General features: G+C 39.0%; 1 protein-coding gene across 3 annotated transcripts in view; it reads right to left on the bottom strand.

The window, feature by feature from the left end:
* The window catches only part of TMCC3 (transmembrane and coiled-coil domain family 3), a 132,047-nt gene that overhangs the window by 21,840 nt on the left and 83,968 nt on the right, over positions 1-26,239 (bottom strand). The window contains exon 1 of one of the 3 annotated variants that reach the window (XM_056510136.1): positions 23,190-23,457. The exons of the other annotated variants lie outside the window; for them this stretch is intronic. Within the exon in view, the coding sequence (XP_056366111.1) occupies positions 23,190-23,267 (78 nt within the window). The 5' untranslated portion in view covers positions 23,268-23,457. Of the gene's footprint in view, positions 1-23,189; positions 23,458-26,239 lie in introns of those variants that run through there. 3 annotated transcript variants of the gene reach the window in all.

The following is a 26,239-nucleotide window of genomic DNA, read 5'->3' as shown; positions in this document are numbered from 1 at the left end:
TGAATATGGCAATACTAAAAATGTTTCATGGGGATAATGTCTCTCAGGAAATTATAAAATTACTCATCAAATAACATTTGTAGAAACATGATTAAAGTTCAGAGTGGTTTAGTTGACGAAGATGTTTATATGGCCAGATGTCACAATTTAGATTCTAAAGACAAAACTTGTCAATTCTTCTCACTGAGAACCACTAAGATTTTTTGCAAGAGGAAACCTTAATATTGTCATCAGAATACTGTAGTACAGTTAACTTTCCATAAATAAAAACAACTATAGCTTGCTATAGAAATAGTAACTACATTAACAATTATGTGCTTATTCATACTCTTAGTTTGTACTTCTTTCTTTCTTGTATCTTTCCTCTTTTTACTTTTGCTCAACTAACAGTAGCAACTGCATCTTTTAATATTAAATCAGTTTGATCATGTTTTTTTTTATCTGTGATATATTTTACTTGGTAGAATACTTGCCAAGACTTACAGAAGTTGCCAATCTGTGCATTAATACAACTTAATTCATTTATCTTCTTCTATAAGGCTCTTAAGACTATCCCAGAACAATTTTTCTTTTTAAATAGCAGTGATAATTTATATTGCATGACACAAACAATGATTGTTTAGTCTGGATACTGTGAACTCCAAAGCACATGATTTTATGGAATCCATACATTTTAGTTTACATGGATACCTGACATGACAACTGATATTGCTTAATTATTAAAATACAATCTTAAAATAGAATTGCTACATCTTCAGTAACACCCATTATTAAATCCATAATGATGGGTAAGTCAACTGCTATAAACACATAAGATAAACCCCACCATCTTCAAGTTAGGTATTAATACACACCTCTGGTTTACTCAAGAATCTCTTTCAGCACTGCTGGCAAGCTTCATGTGGTATGAAAACACAAAAAGCTGCTTATATGCTCTAAGCAGAAATGGTAAGGGAAGTTATGGATATATCTAACAAACATTTCATTAAGCACATAGGTACTTCAAATTTTTAGACAGTTGTAATCCATAACAGCTAGACCAGGGCAGCATTTCTGAAAGAGGAACTCAGGCTACTGCTTTTCTGCTTGGCTGAGTAGTCACACATTCCCATCCTGACTTACATGTCCCACAAACTGAGTCCCAGAGCCCACCCATCAACTTCCACACCAAGAGTATGAAAACAATAGAAGATGTTTCAGAGCATTTTTAAGAGTTATTGTCAGCTTGTTGAAAGCCATTGCCTCTCTTACCTAACCACAGGGAATTGGGAGAGCCTTTATCGAGCAATGGTCAAACTGTTGCTCTTATCTTCTTGTAAATGTTTTGTATGAAGCAACAGGCTGCCCAACTTTGTTCATCAAGTTCTTTGGCCATTACAGCACGACAGAACTATTTAAAGCAGGAAATAGAAGTTCCCCATGTAATTTTATTACACCATAATACAACAACATTACAATGATTACAACAATAAACCTGATGGCCTTTTTAAAGCTGTTTGTAATCTTAATTCAGAGTGTTTTTAAAAAATTATCAACAGAAAATGGCATGTGTTGATCCTACATTCAAACTAAACATACAGGGTTTCTTCAGAAGCACAGACATAAATGCTAGTTGCCAATTTTCCCTTAATGCCAGTTCCTACATATTAAATTCATATTAGATTTTTCTATTTTTAGAACTGTGGTGATGTTAGAGGCCTATTCACCAATATGATTTGATTAGAATGAAACTGAAATCAATATTCTGCTCCTAGTCTGCCTGCCTGCCTGCCTCCCTCCCTCTCCTTTGAACTTTCTAAATTGGTTCTTTTTTTTCCTCTCTTAAGTTTCTATTCAGACAGTCAAGAGGATATGCTTTATCACATGGTTTGGTGTAGAAGACTTATAAACATATTACCATATTCAGTCATAGCAACAGCACAGATAAAAAGGAACAAAGCAGAGTTCAGTGGGAAAGGAAGCAGATAAGAGTCATGCTGTCCTTGGAGTCCAACCATGATTACTGGCTCTGTCCTGAGCCAAAGCTCTGTACCTGGGCAGGGAGCTGTGCTTGGCTACAGGCTCCAGAATCCTGTTGTAAACAGCCTAACATTCAGCACAAGAGAGCTCATTTCGTGACAGTGGAAAGCAAAGCAAAACCCAAACCACAGTGCTCATTTTGATCAAGGCATTAGAAAATTGTCTAAATATTTTTTCCTTTTATCTCTCTTGGTCATATGCTTAGAATAATTTTAACTCAAATAAAGTACTACTACTAAATCAGATTTTAGAGGTCTCAACAGACAGATGAACATCTATATCCATTAGTAAACCCTCAAAAACATGCCCTTTGTGAGATTATGCCAAATGATGTTAGCCTAATTACACACAGTAAGTTGATATTCTAAACAGTGTTACATGTTGAAAAATAATTTTCCAGATTCTCTTCCTAAAGAACAGACTGACAAATATTTTCTGTAGTCAGTTACTTGACAGGTTTGAGAAACACACAAATCACTTCAAGAAATCATAATGCAAACTGCAAAGAAAGCTACTTCAGCTTAAGTCTGCTAGTTCTTGATATTTATGTTACAATCAAAGCAGTCTGCCTGCAGGTAAGCAAGTAGAAGAAACACATAGATTTGGGCAGAAACTGATTTTAAAAATTAGCCTCTGTAGACTTAACATTATTTATAACAAAACAGAAGTTTGAGAGGGGGGAAAAAAAGCAGGTGGTAAATGAAAACCGAAATTACCTAACTTTTCAGCAACTCAAAATGGCCTGAATGTCTTTTTTTCTATTTCAGCTAGAGAGGAAGTCTTTAGATATGCACACATTAATTAAATGCTCTGGGAGACTTTAATGAATTGCAGTGATTTGCACTGGACAAAAACTTTCCATGCAAATATGATTGCCTGGAACTCTGACCTCTCACAATGGAAAGAGCAAATTGCAGCTTTAACTGCTCTGCTCTCCAAATTTAGATTTCAAATCTGTCCCTATATATGCTTCTGGTACTAACCAGGAAACACTGCAACATTTTAACTTTATGGAATAAACTGACGTATTTCATTATTCATCCCATTTGGTCTGTAGGCTTTTTACATGCTTTTTATTATCCTTCTTGTTCATTTACTGCTTTAACAAGAGTGTTATAAAAGTAAAGATCAGTACAGAAATAAATGCACCAGGTGTTATGTTCCTCTGCATAATTTAACAATATTTAGACAATAGTCATATAGTCTGAAAGCTATATAAGATACTCAAAAAGCCCATTAGGGCTGTTTGCTAGCTGAAAGGGAAAGATTCATCAAAATAAATCCAGATATATGTTCAACCATTTTTGGATGCTTAGCCACAAGTACTGGAACCACTTCAGGGTAGTATATCCATTTAACAACTCATAAGCACATTGAAAAGTTAAAAATACTACTAAAGTAATTAAAAATAAACTAGTAAAATAGACTAAAAATAGACTAGCAAAACCAGTGATTTGTCATTTATTTAGCTTTTCATTGAAGAGCTGGTTTAGGTCCCTTTAGTTTCTGGTACTAACTTCCCAAAACAGATCTTAAAAGATTCATGCTCAACACTGTGAGTGCATCCTTGCTTAGAGTGCGGAGCTGGGGTGGGGATTAGTAGCATGTAAATAACTGAAAACACAATGTGGTATTTAAAAAATGTATCCCATTTCAACACTGCTTTTTCAAGTTCTATAGATGCTTCTGGGTCACATAAGGTAACAGACAACAGAAGTTCTTACTATGCATAAATATCACAATATTGTGATATTTAACTATCTAATGTATGAAACTTGTGTCAGGAATGATTACAAGTTTCATAAAGTTTTACTATTATCTGTAGGGAAGAGAAAGGAATTATCCTGGAAGTACTTATTGGGAAGAGCATTGTTTAAGAAGGTTTATAGTTCCCTTGCATGTAGCAACAACCAGGGAAATTATGTTACTGCCTTGAAGCTGAGACTCAGCTACAAGCAGTTATCTTGCTGTCAGACAAAATCTCATAGTGTAACTCAAAAGCAATGTAAGGGATTCAGTAGCTTCACTAACAGACTGGTCTTCTAAGAGACTACTACATATGAATGTACATAAAATCACTCCCACAGACTTGGCAGCCTGCCAATATTACAGTGAACAAGTCTAGCGAGGTCAAAATATTTTTAGAGTTGGGGTATTTTGAGTCTGTGATCTCCGTTTGAAGAGCTAACATTGTTCCCAGTGGAATTCAAAAGTTATAACTGGTAGTTCTAGATACCTGTCTCTGGCACAAACTGCCACAATGATTTGAGCTGTACTTCTGATCTGCAAAAAGGCATATCCTAGAAAAACTCTACTAGTTGCAAGAGAAGCTCCAGTGACAAACTGTATCTCAAAGCCTGCATTGAGATAGTCATGCCAGGTGCATCCAATGATCTGTTCCACAGGAATCTGACTCTTTCCCTACCCCCAAAGCACGTAGACACACTGACAGGCAATATGAGCTAGAGATGAAAATAACAAAATCTAATCATCACATTGTTACTTCAAAACGATTATGAGTTCTAAGTATTAAAACGTGATTTACTTATTTCCTTTTTGGTCAGTATTTCCTTCTGAGAATGCTTTGGGAGTGGGGAGAGAATCCAATTCAGCATAAATTCTTAGGATGAAGACTTTGTGATCATCTGTCCACAGGAGAGCAATTCACACTTCTTCCACGCTGAAACATCCAAGGACTCATGATGGGCCAAAAGTAAATAAAGTGTGTCTTTGACAACCACAGATACTTGATCTGTGCTTGCTTTTAGATGCCACATAACTCCTGCAGCCACTTCAGGTGAAATTTCATCCCCAGTCTGATACCACAGGAATCTAACACCTTGCACATAGTCACTGCTACCTAAAAATCATAACTTAGGCTCGTATGTCTTCACTGTATCTTATGCATGACATGGCTGGCATGCATGAGTAATGATGGTAGCCACTTTGATAGGTGGAAGCTGAACTAGTCACTATTTTGGGTGAAGCAGGAAGGCCTGGAATTTTTCTTAGTGTTAAGATCAGGGAGGAAGGACACTGCAGGACCTGTTCTGCTCCTTCTTGAAGGATGGGAGGATGCCACATATAGGGAATTTGCTTCAAACTGCAGCTTACTGGCTAAGCTAAACAAAAGGTTTTGAATTCTTGATTATGTGAGCAGAAGTTCATATGAGTTTTTGCCTCACATAAGCTCAAGCTTTCCCCTTACCCTTTCCCACCCTCCTCTCTCTCTCTCTACTTTTTTGTGAACTCTTCAGTTCTCAGTTCCTTCTCTGTAACTGTTTTGCTCCCATTTTTCTATTAACATATCTTGTAACAGGTGAGTACCTTCCCCTCACCCAGAACTTCTGTAAGATCTACCTACTCCCAAAAATTTCTTAACTCAATTTAGACTTTTCTCACTTCAGAGACAAAGGGTTTTGGAGCTCGGATCTAAGAATCTAACAGAACCATGTAATTTCTCTCTAGTGGTACAACTTCCTGTAAAACATATCAGTATCCATTGACATTGGGAAATTTGAAGAAAATAATCTCCCTATCCAAGCACAATCTTTCTAGTGTGTCATTCTTAGTCTTTCAAAAGATGCCTTATCAAGTGTAAAGATACTCTTTAGGTTACACAACATTACAAGGAAAGGAAGAGCAGCTCTAGGAGTCTAACAGTAAGTTAGCTGCAGCAATGCAATGCAGCTGCAGGAATATGAGCCAGTGCAAAAGCAGAACAGGCACCTCCAAAAGCTGTGTAACAAGCTCTGCCACTCAGCAATCTTCACAAGCCTGGAAATAACTTTCTAAGCTCTTGTGTATGTGCCTTTGCATCTCAGAAAACAAAAAAGTATGAAAGGGATCATATATAAAACCAAAACAAATACAGGCCAGTACTGAAAGCTTAAGCACTAAGTTATCATCAGACACAATCTACTTTTGAGGCTATCCAGCTTGCTACTTGTTTGTCAAGCAAAACTATCAGCTTTAAGTTACCACTGCACCATGCTATAGGTACTGTGGGACAGGGACATTATTGCAATTGTAATATAAAAAATACTTCTTTTTTTTTTTTTTGCCAAATTTTTACTTTTTTAAGTTTACAGAAATTAATAGGATAAATTAAAGTACTGTGATACCTATATAATGAAAAAATATTACCAACATTTTTTTTGTCTCTCTTTCATGACACTCAAATAGCAAAGACTGGAAAGATGGTAATAATACTTCAAAAGCATCTCATTGAAACAGAGCCATGATTCTAAACAACCTACAAGAAAACTACCACAGGTAGTCTGAAGACTTTGTACTAAAATAAATGTCACTTTGCCAAGTGAGATGCATTTAGTCATTTCCTGATTTCTTTTTCCTTTATTTCACGTACTTTAAGATGTGTGTTCCTGAATAATTTGTTCCTTTCCTCCAGAGATTCCTTTGCAATGACTCCATAACAGTCCACTAATGAGGGCACTGGTACCACAGTCTCTTGCCAGGTGAATCAATTCAGATGCAAAATGTATCATTACTTCACTGCAGAAATCAGTGGAGAAGAAATACTTAATCACAGATGAATTACATGTTCAGTCATATGTGCTTTCAAGCAAAAGGCATGGGGTAAGTAGGTTTACTTATCAGCCAAGGTTGTCCATCAAGAAAGGAACAGTTGGATTCTAGGCTCTCTTCAGCTTAAGAGATGTCCCAACTCACAGCTTCAAGGCAGACATCTCAACCACAAAACTGGCAAGGAAGACACTGACATTCCTCTGCCTCTCCAGAAAAATTAGGGCCACTGGACCCCAAGATTTGTGGAGAGATTACAAAAGATAGTAAGGCAGCAAGGACATGCCCCAGGAAGAGGGAAAGCTGTCCTCACTCCACAGATGTGCTCTGAAGAAATGCAGGAGGGCACACTAGCCTGTTGCCTTGCATTCTTGGGCTTGCTTTTTTTATTCTTCAGCATTTAACTTGCTGCCCTGATCCCATACAGTGCTGGGACCAACTGGCCTCAGGAAGCACAGAGGCTTCAGTCAGTTTGCACACTTCAGAAATGCACATTCCCATGGAGATCAGCAAACAATCTGTTAAGGAATACTCAAGGTCTCCAGCAGACTCCTTTCCCTTACATCAGCAGCAGCTTACTTATGCTGCAGCACTTCCATGACACATGCTTAATCTAGTTGTTGTCCTATTCCTGTAAAAATTATTTTGGACCATTTTTTCAGTACATTATTAATCAGCAGTGTCCAAGCCACACATCTCTCCCACTGAAAGAGCAACTGTGCTGTAATGCTCTACCAGCCATGATCTGAATGGAGCTTATCCAAAAATCATCCATAACTACTTAATATTGACAACAATAACCTGGAAAACATGCAAGTCCTGCACGCAAGCTAGAGCATTTAAATGGACTGCAGGCACAACCTGCTTTCCATACATTGCTCTTACATCTTCAGCAAACACATAACAGAATCAATGCCATCTAGTTACCTCTAAAATCATGGTAGACATAGCTTATATACCTGAATAATTTAGCACTGAAGAGAGGTGATGGCACTCAAGAAATCAAGCCATGAGAACCTGTAACTCAGCTGAGATCCTCTGTGTATGTATACATACTTAAGAACTCAAGGTGTTGGTTACAATTTTAACTGTTCTGGTTAAACTCTTCCTGTTCTTTTATAACTCTACTGATTTTATTTTTTTTCTATTAAATATACACATGAAAGAGATTTTCATCTTATTGGACAAGCTTGCTCTGTATTGGTAAAGTTAATAGGAAAATTCTCAAAAAGAAAATGCTCTTTACTCACCTGAAGCTTCAGTTCTTCTGGTTATGAATCTTAATATGGATGTCTAAAGTTTGGCAAGCAAAAACTGAACCAGAGCTAAAAAATTACCTGCAGTATCCAGCCCTACATGCAGCAAAGTCCAACAGGTATTATGCTGCTTTTTAAAATTATTATTATTGAAAATGCACAAAGTATAGGCAAGCTGTTAAAACACTTAATATTTGGTAAAATACCACACAATAATCCATTCCAAAAAAAAGCAAAATTTTAAATTTTTTATGAGGGTCATGATTTTCTTGCTTCAGTGGTCATGAAAATGAAGTGTGCACAGGAATGAAACATACTGGAAACTTCAGAGCTCTGTCAGGACCTCTAGATCAAGAGTTTCAGAAGCAGCAACCAGAGTTACTTCAGTAAAGGCCATTCTTCCACACTGTGTGGCAGCTAAGCAGTGCAGAAAGGCATTTCAAATATTTGATCAACATCAATTCCTATTTGTGTCGACAAGCATGGATTAATCTAGATTCTCAAAAAAATTATCAGGAGCATCACTGCACTGTGTACCTGAAGACACTGAAACACTGTCAAACAGAACTAAATGCACCTACTGGCAGAAAAAAAGCTCAAATCAAACAAATCACTAGACAGTAATGAATACTATGTATTCTTGGAGAAAGAATTAAAAATAAAGATTGACAAGATTTTTCCATTTATCCCCCTACAAGATATGCCCAAATTTAGTTAACGCTAGCTTCTATGAATAAAATTAGCTCATGAAACATGGATAGAAAGAATCAAAACCAACAATTGTTTAAAATTAAAGACTAAGGTTTTAGTTTCAAATAAGAAATGCGACCACGGAAATGGTCAAAAAGACAAAAAAAAAAAAAAAAAAGACAAAAAAAAAAAGGAACTAATCCAGCTATAATTTCAAATATGCAGTCTGTGCACATCCACACAAGCACTTCCTACAGCTCTTTTTCTCAATGAAGAGAGCAATTGTTTGGTAAGAAGAAGCACATCAAAATGGAGTGGATACAGGATTAATGCTGCACATCAATTGTGGCAGGAAGCACTCTGAGTGACACCAAGCATCACACCAGAACAAAGTGACCTATCAGGGACTTCAAGGCCAGGCTGCACAGGGCATTGAGCAGCTCAGGCTAGTGAAAGGCTCCTGCCCATGGCTGGAGGGTTAGAAGCAGGTGATCTTCAAGGTCCCTCCCAAACCAAGCCAGTCTAGGATTCTGTGATCAGAGGGCACACGTTACACCTGAACAGACACCATTTAGAGATCTGAGCCTTGCTCAGCTTGAACAGCAGAATAGAACAATTGCTCTATTCCCCTGGACACATGTGAATTGCTAGAGAAGAAGAGGCAGGGATAGTCTGCTGCATAATCCCTCACAATCCTGCAGAAACATTAGTTCAGCAAAAACAACCAAATGTGGTAACATATGGACCTCAGATTTATTTCCTAAAGCAGCAACACCAGCAGCACCTTCCCAGATCTCCTCAACCCACCCCTCAGATTCTTTTATGCCCCCAAAATGCTGTAGAGTATTTTCTGCTTGCTCCAGTGTCCTTAATTGTCCATTATAATGGCTTCAACTTCAATAGTGTCCTTTGTAAAACCTTTCTGGCCCAACAAAGGGGCAAGAAAGCATATTCTTTAGATAATCTTAAACTGTCTACCTGCTGATGGACTGGCATGCCAGCCAGTGGATAACAGGAAAATTGTCTCTGATTTCCACTCCTTACAAGAATGGATAGGTGCCTGGTAAAGACACATGAAAATCATTTTCACGACATGTCTGGGCTCATTACCTTTGAAGCCTCTACTCTCCTGTCATATTTACTAGGCAGATTATAATTCACTTAAACAAATCTGAATTATAAAAAAGCCTCAGGAAACATGTAAAATATTTTCCAGGGGAGAAACAAAGGACTTAAAGGAAATTCCTTGCTCCTAACATTAAATTACATTCATAAACTTAATAGGCTTCCTTTCCAAAGGGGTAATGTATTTTTGCTGTTCCTCAGGTTTGGAAAGTAATTCAAAAACTACCATGAATAAAAATTTTATCTTGATTTAGTCTCTTTACCTGCAGTTAGATCTTTCTCTTCTACACCCAATTGCTCATCCTTGTTATTGGCACAGAGATAACATACATTGCAAGCATATAAAATATTTATACCCTTTCCATACTATATTTGTATGCAACCTTTCTTTTCCTTTTACAAAAATGAGCACAAACAGAAGGATGAATACTGTATTTATCTTAGAAAATCTGACTAATCTTTTCCTCCCTCCAATGTTTTGTTTGTGGGAAAAAACATTGCTAAATTACACCATGTGAAATATATAGAATGCCATTATTTTTCTTTTTCTCCAGGACCTACATTTCATACCAGTCCCAGAAGCTTTCCACCTCTGAGGAAATGTGTACAGATACTGCAATTTGTCAACATCATTATGAAAGGACAAAATTGATAGAACAGAGGTAAGGGCTATGAAGATTAGGAAGTTGATGTTAATAATTGTTCATCTGTGAGCTACCACATTGTTACAGGCTCAGGACATATCCTGTTTTGGGATTTATTTGCCAGTATAAATTACACTAGTAACATGTGCTAATTATTTTTATTCACAACATTAGTATTTCAGTGGCTAAATGCCACTACTCTTACACGTAACACTATGATTTTAGCCAGAAGTCTCATAAATTGAATTGTCTATGGTGCTTGTAGTGTTGATAGAAGAAAGCTGAGCATAGTGTTAGCCTAATGAATACTTCTGAGCATTCACCATTCAAAAAAACACATGCACATCTGTTGTGAGGATGCCAAGGGGCATTTGCATTTGGAAATGAGCTGTTGAGGGGACAACACTTTGTACCTTTGTTAACATGACAGTCTCCTAAATTTTACTGCTGTTGAAGATAATGACAACAGATAGACCTGTCTGTTCCAGGTAGAAAAAACATTTAAGAGAATGATGCAGGTTTATCACAAGTGTCAGAACTGGATCTTGATAACATGTTAATAACAGCAGTGAATGGTACAAGGCATTACACTCTAAAATCAAAGCTTCCCCAAATTTAGCAAAGAGTGATTACTACAGTAATTAAAGACATTGCTTCATGTGTTGGCTAGTAAAATATATGGAAAATTCACTGCTCCTTACATTGCAATTTCAGAAGCTCAGTTCAAATAAAATATTTCCAAGCTGCTCTGCAACCTTAAACCACACTGATACAATGGTATGGTATATTATGACATGAGACTGATCAAAATCATACTGGAAGGAGAATTTATTTCCATTTCCAATTCACTAACCCTTCCTTCACTAAAATATGTATTTATCAGTCCATCAGACTGTTAGTCACAAAAACAGCCACATCATAACCAACATATTTGGCCCTACATAGAAACACATCACGATAAATTTTAAATAAGGATTCAGACATAGCTATTAAAATTTTGTCTCACTAAACTGTGAGGAGTTCACAGCTCTAAAATTAGCAAATTATACTGGATGAAATCAGAGAGAAAAATTTTCTCTTAAAAACAGAAATTAAGGCACTTATTGCAATGTGCAAGGGATATAAATAAAGTGAATTTAACTACATGACTGCACTGGTTTTGGCTGGGGTAGAGTTAATTTTCTTCACAGTTGGCTGGCATGTTTTGGATTTGTGCTGAACACAGAGTTGATAATATAGAGATGTTTATTGCTGAGCAGGGCTTACACAGAGCCAAGGCCTTTTCTGCTTTTTGTACTGGCAATCAGGCTGGAGTTGAACGAGAAGCTGGAAGGAGACACAGCAAGGACAGCTGTACCCAACTGACCACAGGGATATTCCATTCCACATGGCATCATGCTCACCATATAAAGGGAGGAAGAAAGAAGAAGAGGGGAGTCAGAGTGATGGCATTTGTCTTCCCAAGTAACTGGTGGGGCTCTGCTCTCCTGAAGATTGTTGAACACCTGTCTGTCATGGGAAGAAATGAATCAATTCCTTGTTTTGCTTTGCCTGTGTGCAGCTTTTGCTTCCCCTATTGAACTGTTCTTATCTCAACCCACTTGAGAGAGTTTTCCAGCTTCTACCCTTCCAGTTCTCTCCCCAGTCCCACTGGAGGGGGAGTGAACAAGCTGCTGCCTGTGGCTTGGTGGCAGCCTGGGGTTAAACCACAACAGAGACATTTTAAAGCCATCTTATCAGGGAGTCTACAAAATAATCATAGGCTTTTATTTTTCTAAAATAAGACATCCATGCAGTAACAATAAGGTAAATTTAAGAGTCCTCCCCTTTTTTCCAGGTCACATATCAGTATTTTTTCACTTTTCTTCCTTTATATATAAAAAAGCAATGGGAAAGGAAAGGTAACATCCTGTACTGCCAAATTTCTGAACAATCAGAGACCAATGATTTTTTTGCATAATGGCAAAGCTGGCAAAAAGACAGTGCTGGGTTTTATTAAGTTTTCCTAAAACAACTATGCATAAGTGAAATGAAGAATCAGTAATATTAAGAATGCACTATGTAAGAGGGAGAGCCAGAAAATTCTTTCGCTTTCCTGCCTAATAGAAAGAACTTTAAGTCCCACTCAAGAGCAATTTGGCACAGATGTCTAGATGTTCAGTACATACATCTAGTTCTATAATGCATGAAAAATAGTGAAACTTGCATCTTTTATACAGTGTTTGCAATATTCACTGTCACACTATTTACACTAGATTTAGTCTCATCCAGCTCCAGGTGTACAGCTTTAAGTGATGCAGTATGAGCTTCTTCAAAATCAACAGAGATCAGACAGATCACTGCTTTCCCACTCTCAACTACAAAGGAAGCACAACTGCCTTAAGAGAAAATTTCAAACAGTTACACAAGACTTACACAATTTGGAGGGAAGAAGCATCCATGGCAGATAGTCTTAAAAGCTGCCTGATGTAGAAAGCAGGAACGTGCATCCACTGTATGTTTTTAGAAGCCCGAAAATAGTAAGAGGTGGTTTTTTCCTTGAAGCATCCCCTTGGATGGCTAATGATTCTGAAATATGTATCCTTCACAGTATTTATCCTCTCCCCTGTGCATGTTGGAGAAACCACGCTCTGTTCAGAGAGGTTAAATGACTGCCACCATTACACAAGGGCTGAGAGCTGTCACAGCTGCCTGAGCCCATGTCACCAGAGCCTTAGGCTAGAGTTGTCACCACTGCTCTAGACTTAATTTTGAAACACAGATTCTCTTCAAGGAAATCACTGAATTTATCTTTCTCTGACATTAAGTGCCACACTGCATAATGGCACAGTACACACAAAGATTATTCTAGCTGACACTCTCAAGTCCAAAAAAGAGTATCTCTATCAATGCCTGGGCTCTTTGTTCCAAAACACAAGTAGGTGTATATTTAATTTTGAAGAATTTCTCTTGCAATATAGAGCAGTTTGCACATAGGCTATACTGTAATATACATAGTCACTAAAAACCAAGAAATTTCACCTAAAGTATGCATGAAAAGGGGCAACATAGGTCAAAACATCTTTTTAAAGAAGAAATTTCTAAGCTCTTGCACTCAAAGCCCAGCTTCCCAACCCCCCAAAAACATCATAGCTTCTGGCATCAACAAACACAAACCAAAGCTTGATACCAAGTTTTATGAAGGTCACCAGAGACTTCCCTCTATCACTTTCAGATTGAGCTTTGTTAGGTCATGTCTTATTCATCCTCCTGAACTCAGCTGCTATTCAGGCCCTTCCAGTTACTTAGTGAAAAAAGAGAAATAGAGTTCCTTTGAGGCAAAATAAAAGCTCATAAAAACCATGGGTGAACATTTTTCTACATCAAATTTATGCTGCAAGACACAATGATGTCCCTCAGGTAGAAAAGCATTGAAACCAGTTTTTTAAGTATCAGCAACAGAAGATTTGCTCAATAGGATCTCTCTTTGCACTAGAGAGAGGCTACCATAGGAGCTAACACCAGAAAGACACAAAGGAATAACCTGACAATGGCACACTTCCTTTTATGAGTACTAATAAGCGTCAAGCTCTTACAGGCAGTAATGCTCCTTGGTTCTTCTCAGGACAAATTACTCATAACCACATCCATACAGTTTATAGGAACAAAACATGCAAGAGCCAACAAGGACAGTGTCAGAATTTCTTCACATAACTATTGGCAACCAGAGGAGAAGCTCTCACTGATCATCAAACTTTTCACTGTCTTCATTACTACCTTCTTCTTAAATCTTCATCAGGTCTTGTTTATAGATGTTTTGGCTTTCTCATCACCAGCCTGCCTATGCCTCTGGTACAAAAGCCTGCTAAATCCACACCACTTTCACATCAGAGGAGGAGCCTAACTCTTGTACAGATCATAGTCCTTCACCAGAACCAGCAATACCTGCTTGTGATGATGCTGTGTACCACAGGGCCCTCAGTCACCCACTACATCAATTCACATGTGAAGAAAGGGTTCCACTGTAGAGACCTGCACAAAAAGCTGATCAACAGGACAACAACACAAGCATGTGGCAAACTCACTGTAAGCCTTCTGTGGACCCATTTTAGCAGACCAGAAGCCTGGCAGCTGGCATCAGCCTGCTGACATTTCCTATTTGGCTTTAGAAGAGACAACTAAGAAATATCCCTTTAACTCTTATTTTAGGAGAAGGCTGTAATTCTTTTTCTCATCAAGGTGAAACTTTGCAATTTGCTCCAAAAAAGGACTGAATACAGGTGACAAGATGTAGCCAGATTTCTTCCTTAAGGTATGGCAGGAGAGGGGAATCCCTGGACATGGCAGGGATGAGAGAAGAAATAAATTAGAAACCTGATAAAGTGAAGACACACTTTGCTGGTCTAGCAAAACATATCAGAGGCAACCATGTCACAGAATTACGTTAGTCCTGCCAAAACCTCTAGTAAAACAAAGATTCCTAACATAGTAAGAGCCACACAATCCCATATTATGCATATGTATCAGCAGCTGGAGTAATATCAAATACTGAAATGAATATCAAATTGATATCAAATCAGTAGCTGGAGTAATATCAAATACTTTGTTTTCAAGTCATCTTGTGTGGGCTAAAGAAGGGGAGAAAGAAAATTACACCTGGCCTTTGGAGGGGGCTCTATTCTGGGCATCCATTTTAGGCTAAGCACATGGAATTCCACCTCTATTCCTCACTTTATCATGTTTCCCTGCTATCTTCTCCATTCCTTGCTATTGCCCTGAACATGTCCAAAGCTGCTGAGAGCTGCCCAGTCACACCCACACTTCCCCTGCCCAGCAGCCCCCGTGCAGGGTCTGTAACACAGCATGACCACAGGGAGGGTAGAGGAGCCCCAGGCTGGGTGCCCCTAATGCACTCAGTACAAGTCAGCTCTGAGCAGCTGGAGAAAAGCTGTCAGGGTGAAGGTGGCACCCTGCAGTGCTGCAGCCTGGAGAAGCAGCTGTGAATGAGGGAAGAGTCAAGTCTTCTTTGGTCTTCCTTAGGTAAGAAAGGTCCTCACACCTGACCTAGGCAACTCTTACCAACAAGATCTCTTCATTTAATTCTTCTAACACTAAATGTCTCTTTCAGACTAGAACTGGGTTTGACCCTAGTAGGTTCCAAAGCTTCCACCTGTCCTTGCAATCTTCAATCAAAGCTTCTCGTCTATAATAATCCAAAGCGTAGTCAATGGCCACTGGAGTCCCACAGCCAGCTCCCATTTCATATGAATTAATTTCCTAGGAAGTGAGGGTGAAGCAGTAAATCTTAGCATGTCATCGGCACACTTAAAGTACAGTATGCCACTAAGCTGTACTGCCCTGAATTAGAAATATGTTGGGAGTCAGTTGTACTTGGTCTGTCAGTTTGATCTTTGCACATCACTCACCTGTACAGACATGCTGGTATAAAGCAGCATATTTTCTGCATATTTATATAATTTTGCATTTGAACAATAAGCACTAGCTGAATTCTAATTCCTGTATTACATGCACTGGAATAACTTGGAATAAAGGGAGTGAATGCTGTAAAACCAGAGAAACCTGCTACATCAACTTACCCTAACAAGGTTTCTCTTCTTGTAACAGCAGTTCTTGTAGTCTAGCAGTTAAAGCCTACTTAGAAATTCCCTTAGATTTAATAATCCCAAGACCCCAAAACCCTGACTCCTCCCATTTCCTGTGAACTGTGTTACTTGCTTTTTTAGGTGGCAGTAGGCAATATCAGGTTTGGTTTTTTTATTTAAGAATGGAAGTCTTAAATTTCTACTAGCTCTACTTAATGTTTTTTTTTACCTTATAAATTAACACCTCTTGTATACATAGACTAACTCCAGAGCATTGCCGTCTTCCCCATCTTTAAAACACTGACTTTCATCATAATGCTTCATCTTCAACTGAAAAAGCTTGCTTTAAACTGGAAGAGCAAGTCAATTAAAAAGAAAAATCTTACTTAGTGCTTGAGAAGCCAATCATGTTGTAGCCTTTTTGTAAGCCATACTTCTACTAACTTCAATAAAAAGAAAAAAATCACGATGTAGATATGACCAAAAAAAAAAAAAAAAAATTGAGTATTTAATTGCTGCAGTCCTTAGATGTACACACAGTGGCTGCTCTTATCACAATCTTTGCTAAGAAACTAAACAGGTTTCCGTACATTTTTAGCCAAATCCACTACAAAACCATTTATTTACAAAGCAAAAACAAAGTTAAAAACCCACCGACACCATCCTGGTTTAAACTAAAGGAGACTGTAATATCAACTGGAAGCAGCATCTCCCATCCTGTAAAGAACACTTAATATATAGAGAAGTTTCCATAAGTCTGTTGTAATTCCTCATAGATTGGTTTCATAGGCCCCTGATGTTAAACAAAAGTTTCCAATTAATTCAGCACTACCTGAATCACATTTTCATTTTAATTCAATAGCACAGTGTCAATTCTTCGCATCCCCAGTATAACTTCTTCATCCAGAGCTACTGAAACAAATATTTACAAAGGAAGGCAATGGCTCCTTAAACTCTACACAAATAGGAAAAGCCAAGGAAAAAATGCCTACTATAGTAAAGGTTAACTGAGAATTATCAAGAATTGATGCTAAATACTTTATATCAAAGGTCCCTTGAAATACACTGTCTAATACAGAGGTAAGTAAGAAAATATTGCTACCAGTGGTTTCCAAAACTTCCGCCACTGGAATTTTATCCAGTTGCAATCCCTAAACAGAATAATAATGAAGTGAGCAAGCTCTCAATATTAAGCTTTTCTGAATTTTTTTGAAAGCAAAAAGCCTCATTTCAGCTTTCTACAGTAACAGTATCATGGTTCACAATTTATAGGTATTCTTTATACTTCACCTGGTAGAGAAATCCCTCCACTCTCCCCCTTCTCCCTAAATTAAAGCTCAGATTATGTATGATGATATTAAAAAAAGCTTTAGAGGAGTTCTCACTTGCTGAGTGTCTGGTAAGCTTCAAGACATTCTAGTACATACTTGGTTCCATATGTGAAGGCTTTAGATCAGCAGGTTAATTTTCAGTTTTGCATATCAATCCTCCCTCTTTCACACTACAGGAAGAACAGAAAACTTTCTGTAGTAAATACTGCAATGCTCTTTTGTGATGTTTCTGCACCTGGATACATAAGTGAAAAGGGAGAATTATGTTCCACCATTCCCCAGCACTACATAGAAATTCATCTCCCACACAAGTCTTTCCCAAAATCATACTTACTGTGGGGGTGAAGATGAAAGCTGCACACTTGTTAATGCAAAATGGGGCAATGTGCAGGGAATCTTTTTAGCTTGGACAAGATTAGATGTCAAATCCACCAAAACCTTGGAGGCTCAGCCTCTGTGTAGACCTTGTGACTGGTGGTGCCTAGTGAAAGCCTTACCTATGGAGATGATGACAATAAGCAAGGCAGGGATCTAGAGCTCTTGCCAATCCCCAGCATCACTGCTGGCAACCTGACAGAACAATTACACGTCCTTCAAAAGGAAAGCAAATAAGAAGGCTGGCAATTTTCCCCCAGTGACTTTTTTTAATACATATACCTAACATTTAAAAGGTGGTAAGAATTCCCCAGTCCTGTTAGCAATACTATCCACTGCAATGAGGATGGATCAACAGCACAGCAAAGGAAAGAAGACTACAATCTTCAGAGACGTGAATTTTCCTGGTGAAAATCAAAAATTGTGAAAGGTCTAAGTATAAAGATTCCAAACTTAAAATCAGTTTAAACCTTAAAAAGAATATGCATCCCCCTTCTACTTACTGTTTAAAACTGTCTTCTTCGGTGAGGGAAAAGATGAATTGGGTGAGAACACAACCTTTATAGCCTATAAGTCTACCAAACAGGTTCACCTTGTAGGATCAGGGGAGCACAGTAATGCTAAACTAAACTGTACAGAAACAACCTCCCCTTTTGTTTCATCTGACCTAACACTGCCCTTTAGCTTTTAAGTGTACTTAATCCCAAAATTCAAAAAAAAAAAAAAAAAAGATACCAAGTTTGGAAATTTCCTTCCTGGCATTAGGGAATAAAAAAGTAAGAAGTTTTTTAAACAGCTCTAAATGGAAAAATAATCAATAGTTTACTGTCTTAAATAAATAAACCAGGTTTTTCTTCAGTTCTAAAAAACTAATCAGTCATTTTGGGTTCATATTATAATTATAGCTTCTCTCTCTTTTTTCCAGTACTCCTGGATCATGCAGGCTACCCTTTGACTGGTTTCACACATTTCTAAGTACACCATGAATTTGAAACCAAAGCTTGGAGGTCCTAGCAAAATTGTCTCATCAAATTATTTTTGTCTTATGTCCAAACCTGAGGGAACTGTGGGGGAAAGTGTGTGTAAGGTCTTAGAGCACAAAATTTTGGGAGGTTTGGTTACAGGTTGCAAGAGCCCAGAAAAGGCATGTCTTCCACAGCCATCTTTGTATTTAAAAGAACACCAGGAGATTAAATCTCCCGTCTCTAAAACTGTGGGTGGGGTGTTTTTTTTTTTGTTTTGGTTAGACTTGGTGGGGTTTTGTTGTTTGATTTGTTTGCTTTGTTTGCTTTGGTGGGGTATTCTGTTTGGAGGTTTTGTTTGTTTATTTTTAAACCATTTAGGTTCCTTTATGTAATTTCCTCAAAACCTACTGAAGATTTTAAGAAATAAAGGGAATTCGAGGACAGATGATGAAAGTGATTAGAGGCTTAGAAAGACACACATATGAGGAGGGATTATTAAAGTCTGCCTTGTCTATAGACAAGATGAATGGGAGGGATCATAAGAGAGACACAGAAAATGAGAAGAGACATTCCATAGAATGTTTTTTCATCAGTAGAAACAAGTGAATTTCTGTTTGTTTGTTGTTTTTTTAAACAGGGTAAGCCTTTTATATATGTGATCACATAAGAATTAAATCATCCAAAAAAATCCACTGATTCTGCTGCTAGTCTCACTAAGGCTGAAAGGACAAGACTGAAATTAAGCTTCATTATTCATTAGTAAATAAACCACACCTGTTCCAGGTAAGGTTTTTGTGTTTATCTGTTTTACATAGAGGAAGAAATCTTACAATTTTAAGTATGTTTTCCACAAATAAAGAGAAAGTTCTGGAAAGGCTCCAATGTGCAAGAAATCAACTGCGACTTTCTGTGTCTCTCTCTAATGCATCTGGTACTTGTTAAAACCAAGCAGACTTCTACACAGACTTCTGATGGGATGCAGTAAAAGAATTAGTGTTTTAATTTTACTGGAAAAGGATTTTTCTCCGCAAAAGCCATACATATAAATTTATAATCCTTATGAAATGTGGAGGATTCTTGTTCAGTAAGGGGTAAGACATCAAGAGTGAAGAGCAATGTCCAGATCAGCAGTTTAAAAAAAAGGATAGCTTTAATTGACCCTTACAGAGCCTTGGAAGGCAGTCCTGACACAGTGCTCTTGAAGCAAAAGTCTACACTGTGAGGCATGAGTTAGCATAGCCAGGCTAGTTTGAGCACAAGGAATATTAACTACTGCAATTGCATAGACCTCTGCATGGATTTACTGAGCAAGAAATACAGTGTAGCCAGAATCTGAACACCCTATCTTCCACAATGCTTACTGCAAAATCAAGTCCCTGAAGAAAGCACTATAACATTTTTTACTCTATCCCACAAACTACATTCCAGCAAGAGCAGTACTTTGTTCATGACAAATAAAATTGCAACTCCTGTTCCCAAATCTTGTTCTGCTTCATATCTTACATCCTGATTTTTAATGTTTTTCAAAGATTTGCAGTTGAAGTGTTGCAGGAATCAGCTAGTAGTGGATGTATGCACAGTGAAGCTGCAGTAACTGGCATTAGCAGAGAGGACTGGAAACATTTTACAAGCCTGCAGTGTCCACAGATTCCACCAGCATCACTGGAGCAACCTGCAGTAATCCAGATTATCCTGACCAGGTACTGCTGGTAAGGAGAGGCAGGTAAAGTCTCCTGGAAAGGCACCCTTCTTAAATCTGGAGATTAAATGGATGATTTTCCAGAACTAAGGCAACCACACGGCTATAAATCTATACTCACCACATAAAAGCAGAACTGTAAGGCACTAATTCCATTACACATCAAGTAATAGTGATTTTATGCCCCACTGAGTACTGCCATACACAGCATAGCTAGACATTTTTGTGATTCATCCAAGGAAGAGAACATCCACAAAGATACAACAGCCTCTCCCTCAAAATATTTGGCCTTCAGCAACAGCAGTGACTCTCCTAAGTTAAGAATGACCTAACTGTACTTCAATAAAGTATTTTCTCTCTTTCAATCACTAGGAACTTGACACAAAAGGTGACATGTGGAGAGTTATTAGCAGAACACACAATATCTTATACTTCAAATGGCGTCAAAGGAGAAGGTATTGAACAGACCTGTTGCTATACACTGAAGAAGCTTTTTCGCTGCAGCAAAACAGTTTAAATCCCCTCAGACTCTACCACTTACAAACTCCAAAGGCTATATTCACAGTAAATTGTTCTAGCACTTCTGCAAAATGAATTTAATGATGCCTTCCTCCAGTACATACAGTAGTACTTTTAGAACTGTCATTTTACCTGTTCAGAGAAAAGGTGTCACTGTCTCATAAAGAAAGTCCTTAGCCGGGCTTAAAAGACACATGTAGTAACCTATAGGCTGGAGAATTCCTTTAAAACCCACTCACCTAAAAATTGGATTGAATAGCGTATTTTATACAGACTAGGAGATCCAGCTTCTACTTTGACATCTCTCTTTTCCCCAGACTTTATTAAATGGATCTCACCTTACTTACAACACGTCCTATTCTGCTACCAAATCCAGCTCCAAGGCATTCTTCACACAGCAAGTCCTCCTAGTATGCTCAGGCTCTTGAGAACCCCCCCACCAGCTCTGTATTGTTGTGTTCATGCTCTGCATTGTTCTTCTACATCCATGTTTGGGAATGGCAGCTTTAACTTCAGCTGCTCTGATGATTTTTATTCAGTCTCTGAATAGAAAACAGCATTCTAATTTCTTGCTTTTTTCTACATAATACCACTAGTTCTTGCTGCTCTAGTGTGTGACCATTTCCACTCCTACAGCTAAGGCAGAAAGAGATATGCTGAAGTTATCCAGGCAATTTACCCAGGAAAACACCAATCTGTCTGGACTAAGCACAGACAGATTTAATACAAGGTCTTACCATCATCTAGAACATACAACATGCTGCTACCATACCTAGAAATTATATTATAAGTTCTGTGATATCTGACACAACTTGTAAAGCCCAAACCCTGGAGCATCACAATGACATACAACTCTAAACATGTACAGAGTTGCATTTCCATTCCTCATGGTCACAGGAAGGGAAGATGACGCTAATTCTGATTAAAAGAAATCCAGAATCAGACAGAAGACCAATCCTTTTATAAAATTGCCTTAAACATGAGATTTATTTTTTGTAAAAAGTCAATACCTAAGTACAATAAGCAATACAGCATTAGTCATGATGCTTTATACTTTTAAGCAAACCAACTAGACTGCGGATTAGAGTTTAACCCTTAAATATGGCAAAAAAAAATTATGAAGATATGCAACTTTTCTCCATGGCCACACTTAGGTAGATAGCACACTATTCTTACAGCAAGATCAATGAAGGAGAAACTAATCAGTTCAACTTTCAACAGAGAAGAACAAAAGAAATGCATAAGATTGTTAACTCCAATATGACTAGCATGTGTGTCCACCTTACAGTGAGAAGAGCATTGTACATTCCAGTAGTAATGCCACAGTGTATAGGGTTACCTATTTTTAAAGCATTTCATTATTCTGAAGCAATCTGAATCACGCCATGTCCTTTTCATCACTCTTAATTAATGGGCTGGAGGGATGAAGAATACTGCTAATGTTCAGTACAGGAAAATAAAACCCCCCAACTCAAAACCTTTACCCCAGTCACCACTGAGGAAAGATCTTCCCTCACAAATAGCTGATCCTTACACTTCAAACTATAAAGTTCATTTGTTGTCAGACCCAAGATCTCAGCACAGAAAACAGAATTTCTGTCAATATCCCAAGTCAGCTAAAGCAACCTCATTTTTCTTTTCCTGCACTGCATGGGAAGAAAGGGCCACTTTTTTACATGTGTTTAAGCTGAGCATTTAAGTAAGAATTTTAAACTAAAAAGCCAAGTGTCTTCATCAACAGTATACTTACCACTAAAGCCACTAAATACATGAAAGGATCGCAAGCTTTGCCCATACATGTTTATGTTTACATATATCATATGACCAAAACATAAAGAAAGATGAACTTGCTAGGAAACTGTAAGAAAAACTATTCCATAAAGCCATTCATCATGGATATATGGCATATTCTTACTTTATCCCTAGAACACACAGGTGCACTTTTTCTGTCAAGTTCCATTCCTGCCACAGCCCTCTTTTAACTACATAAAAGGAACCATAATAGTTCTCTGCTGCCAGATACAATCACCTGCTCCAGAGTTTAATAAACAAACCTTGAGAAACAGAACGAAACCCTTGTGCTCACCACTATGATCGAGATAGAGTCACAGCATTAAATCATCGGCGCTGTTGACTCTGGTGAGTAAGTTCTCTATTACACTTGTATCCCTGTAGTTTCGATTGAGGGGATACCTCGAATATCGGTTTTTATGAAGTCAATATCCAGTTTCATTTCATTTTCCTATACCAAAAAGCATTCAGAGCATGAACATGAAAGAATCACGGAGGAAAAAAACCCCTTTAGATCGTCAGCTTAGCAAACGTGGAGACCTGACAGGGAACGTGCCGCAGGTTGGCGGCTGCCTGTCTGGCAGAGCTCGGCACCCAAATCCCGCGGGCAGCCCCAGCCCGCCCGCTCCTCTCTCTCTCACGCCTTACCCTCATCTTGCGGCGCCGGTGCCGCTCGGGGTCCGAGTAGGTCCTGTCCACGGCGAGCGCCGTGTCGCTGCCCGGCATGCTTGCGCTTGTGTCGGCGCTGCTGCGGCTGCCGCTCCTGCCCGCTGCCCCGCGCCGTGCCGCCCAAGCACCAGCCCCGCGGCCGCGGGACTGAGCGGGACCGGGACCGAGATCGGGATAGGGACCGGGATCGGGATCGGGATCGCGGCCGCCGCGAGGAGCGCCGGGCACGCCCCGCCCGCACGGCCCCGCCCGCTCCGCTGCGCCCCGGCCCGGCCCCGCTCCTGCTCCCGGCCCGCTCCCACCGGATCGGCCCCGCCGCACGGTCCCGAGGGGCCGCGGCTGGGCTGTCCCTCCTTCCAACCAGGGAGGACGCCCGACAGGGGACAAAGGTGGGGGAGTGCGTAGCCACGGGGTCTGGGCCAGATGTCGCTTCGTTTGTTTAATTTTCAAGGCTGTCATGTGTGAGGGGACAGCAGGAGCTGGGACACGATCATCTCCTTCCCAGAGGAATGGCTGAACAGAGGGATGACAGTTCCTCCTGCTGACCGCCGCTGGTTTGGGTCCGATCCACGTCTTGGAGGGAGTTACCATCAAGCAATCTCGACTTCCCTTAAAACAAACCTAAACCCTGTGGCTACAGTGAAACCTCACAAAGCACAGCATATCCTAAAGGTTCAAAAGTCCAAAGGGGAAAGAAAGGAAGAAACCAGAAGTACTGTGTTGTCAGTTTTGGGTAGACTAACTTGTAAGGTTTTGACTCGGGTAGCCTAAGGTACCCTGGACACAACTGAGCACTGCTGCTTGAAAGCCCTTGATACCTAGAAGTTTTCACAATATAATGGTATAAACATTATGCCAAACCAACTAAATAATCAGGGCTTGCATTTGGAAGTTGCAGTGGAGCACAGCAACCAATTCAGCCCCACTTTCTGCACATTCCATATGTGAGATAAATCCTTCAATATCCTGGCACAGAGGATCTTCAAACGATACTTCTGAATGCTCAGGGAAAACTTGTTTCCAGGGCATGCGTATGCCAATGCACTTAAATTCCTAAGAGTTGAGTGGAGTTTCTGACTGATCTTGACATTTATCTTCAGACTTTCTATGCTGAGGAATGCATTTAAGTGACACTTAACACATTTTAACCCACCGAAAAGTACAAGTAAAATGCTGTTTTATAATCAGTAAGTAGTAGAGGAAATGTATTTCTTTTCCTTTCTGAAATAAACAGACTTGTTGAGTGACCAACTCTAATTATGAGACACATAAATCTGGAGTTCCTTCAGGCCAACTTCCTTGCAGGAGTAGCAGGACTTCACCTTTTAGGTAGAGTTTTCTCATGCTCATACATGAGTCACACTGCTTTTTTTCTCTAGTTGGAGACAGCAACAGTCCCAAGGCATATGGGTATATAAACACACTTAAATATCAACATAGTTAACTATCCTAAGAGGACCTTGCAGCTTTAAAAAAATATTTCCCTGTCACCATTTGTTTTTTTTATTGGAATCATATGTTCCAACACAACAGTGCTTAGTACTGTTAGTACTCAGTACAGAGGTTAATTATCTGACATGAAGACTTTGATAGTGTTTTCAAATAATGCGGTCTTCATAAATGAAAGACCTGGAATTCTGAAATAAAAAGAAATACCAGGCCTCACCTTCTTGGCAGGTGTTTCTTCTTCAACTCTAACACCAGTTTTAACAAAGTTATCCCAAAGTAAACAATGAGTGGGTTTACTAAAGGAAGCACTATTTTCCTAATGCAGTATTCAAAGTATCAAACTAACACTGGATACTGCACACAGATGGTGACTTGCCACCCTTCCTATTCTTCTTATGAAGTTGAACGGGTTATCTGAAGTTAAAAGATTGCTGGAAAAAAAAAAAACAGAAATAGAAACTGTTTTTTCAATCCTTCAGCTCAGACATGAACATTAATTCATGTGCCAGAGGGTGAGGAACATTGGAGGTAAAGGTGAGTAAAAATTTAAATAGGTAAATGTTGTAGGACTTGGAGTTTTCACTGAAGTAATAATTACACATTTCCAAACAGGAATGTGTGGTTTTCAGCACCTAGGATGAAACACCCTTATTTCCTCAGAAACTTTCAAGGTTTTTTTAAGACTTGCCAGATGTAGTTGATCAAAGCATTGAAAGGGTAAGCAGTTGGAATAGGGACGCATAAAACACTGCAACTGCTTGATGTTTTAGTAATAGAAGGCTTATTATAAATCATACTTTATTCAAAAGTTTAGGAGTTTTATTTACATATCAGCCTTATTTAAATTGTACCAGCAGACTAGCCACAAAATGGTGAAACTTCTCTTCAAGATAAAAAGAGGCAGGAATATTCAATATATATTTAGAGGTAGTATCAACATACATACTACTAAATTTAAAAGAAAGCTGTGTCCTAATGTAGCCTCTGAGAAGAGAACATAATCCAGCTGGTCTCATAAGACCCCAAAGCTGCATTTAGTCACACCTTCCAACCAAGCCTGTGGATCTGTTGCTTGGGCACTCCTCTCAGCAGTGCATACCAGAAACAACAGCTCCCAGCTACTGCACCAGCAGGGAAAGCCCTGGCACTGGGCAGTTCCTGGAGGAGCTGTGACCACGGACAGCAGGCCAGGCAATTGCACACAGCAGCAAGTTATAGTGGAGGATAAACAGCTGCTTGGGTGGAGGTGTCTGTCCCACAGGTCAGAGTCCTTCCGCACAAGCTGATGTAGGAGCCATTGTCATTTTGACAGTATCTGCAAGTGCCACCTCTCAACAAATGGTTGTTTTTGTGTGTTAGACTTAAATAATCTGCATCTTCAGCATTTTTGTCAAATTGTGATGCAATGCAATTCTCTGACTAAAGGCTGCTCTTTTCCCCCTTTATCTTTCCTTCTCACACATGGGCCACTAGGTCCTTCCTGAGCTGGAGCAGGAATGTGTTCTTATCCTATGGCACATTTGCAGATGCATTTCATTCAAAGACCACCTGCCCTCCTCTTGCACACACAGCTGGTTTGT

This window comes from Oenanthe melanoleuca, chromosome 1A, assembly GCF_029582105.1.
Source record: "Oenanthe melanoleuca isolate GR-GAL-2019-014 chromosome 1A, OMel1.0, whole genome shotgun sequence".
Classification (NCBI taxonomy): Eukaryota; Metazoa; Chordata; class Aves; order Passeriformes; family Muscicapidae; genus Oenanthe; species Oenanthe melanoleuca.
The sequence above is the reverse complement of the archived record's forward strand: the minus strand, read 5'-3'. Positions and strand labels throughout refer to the sequence as shown.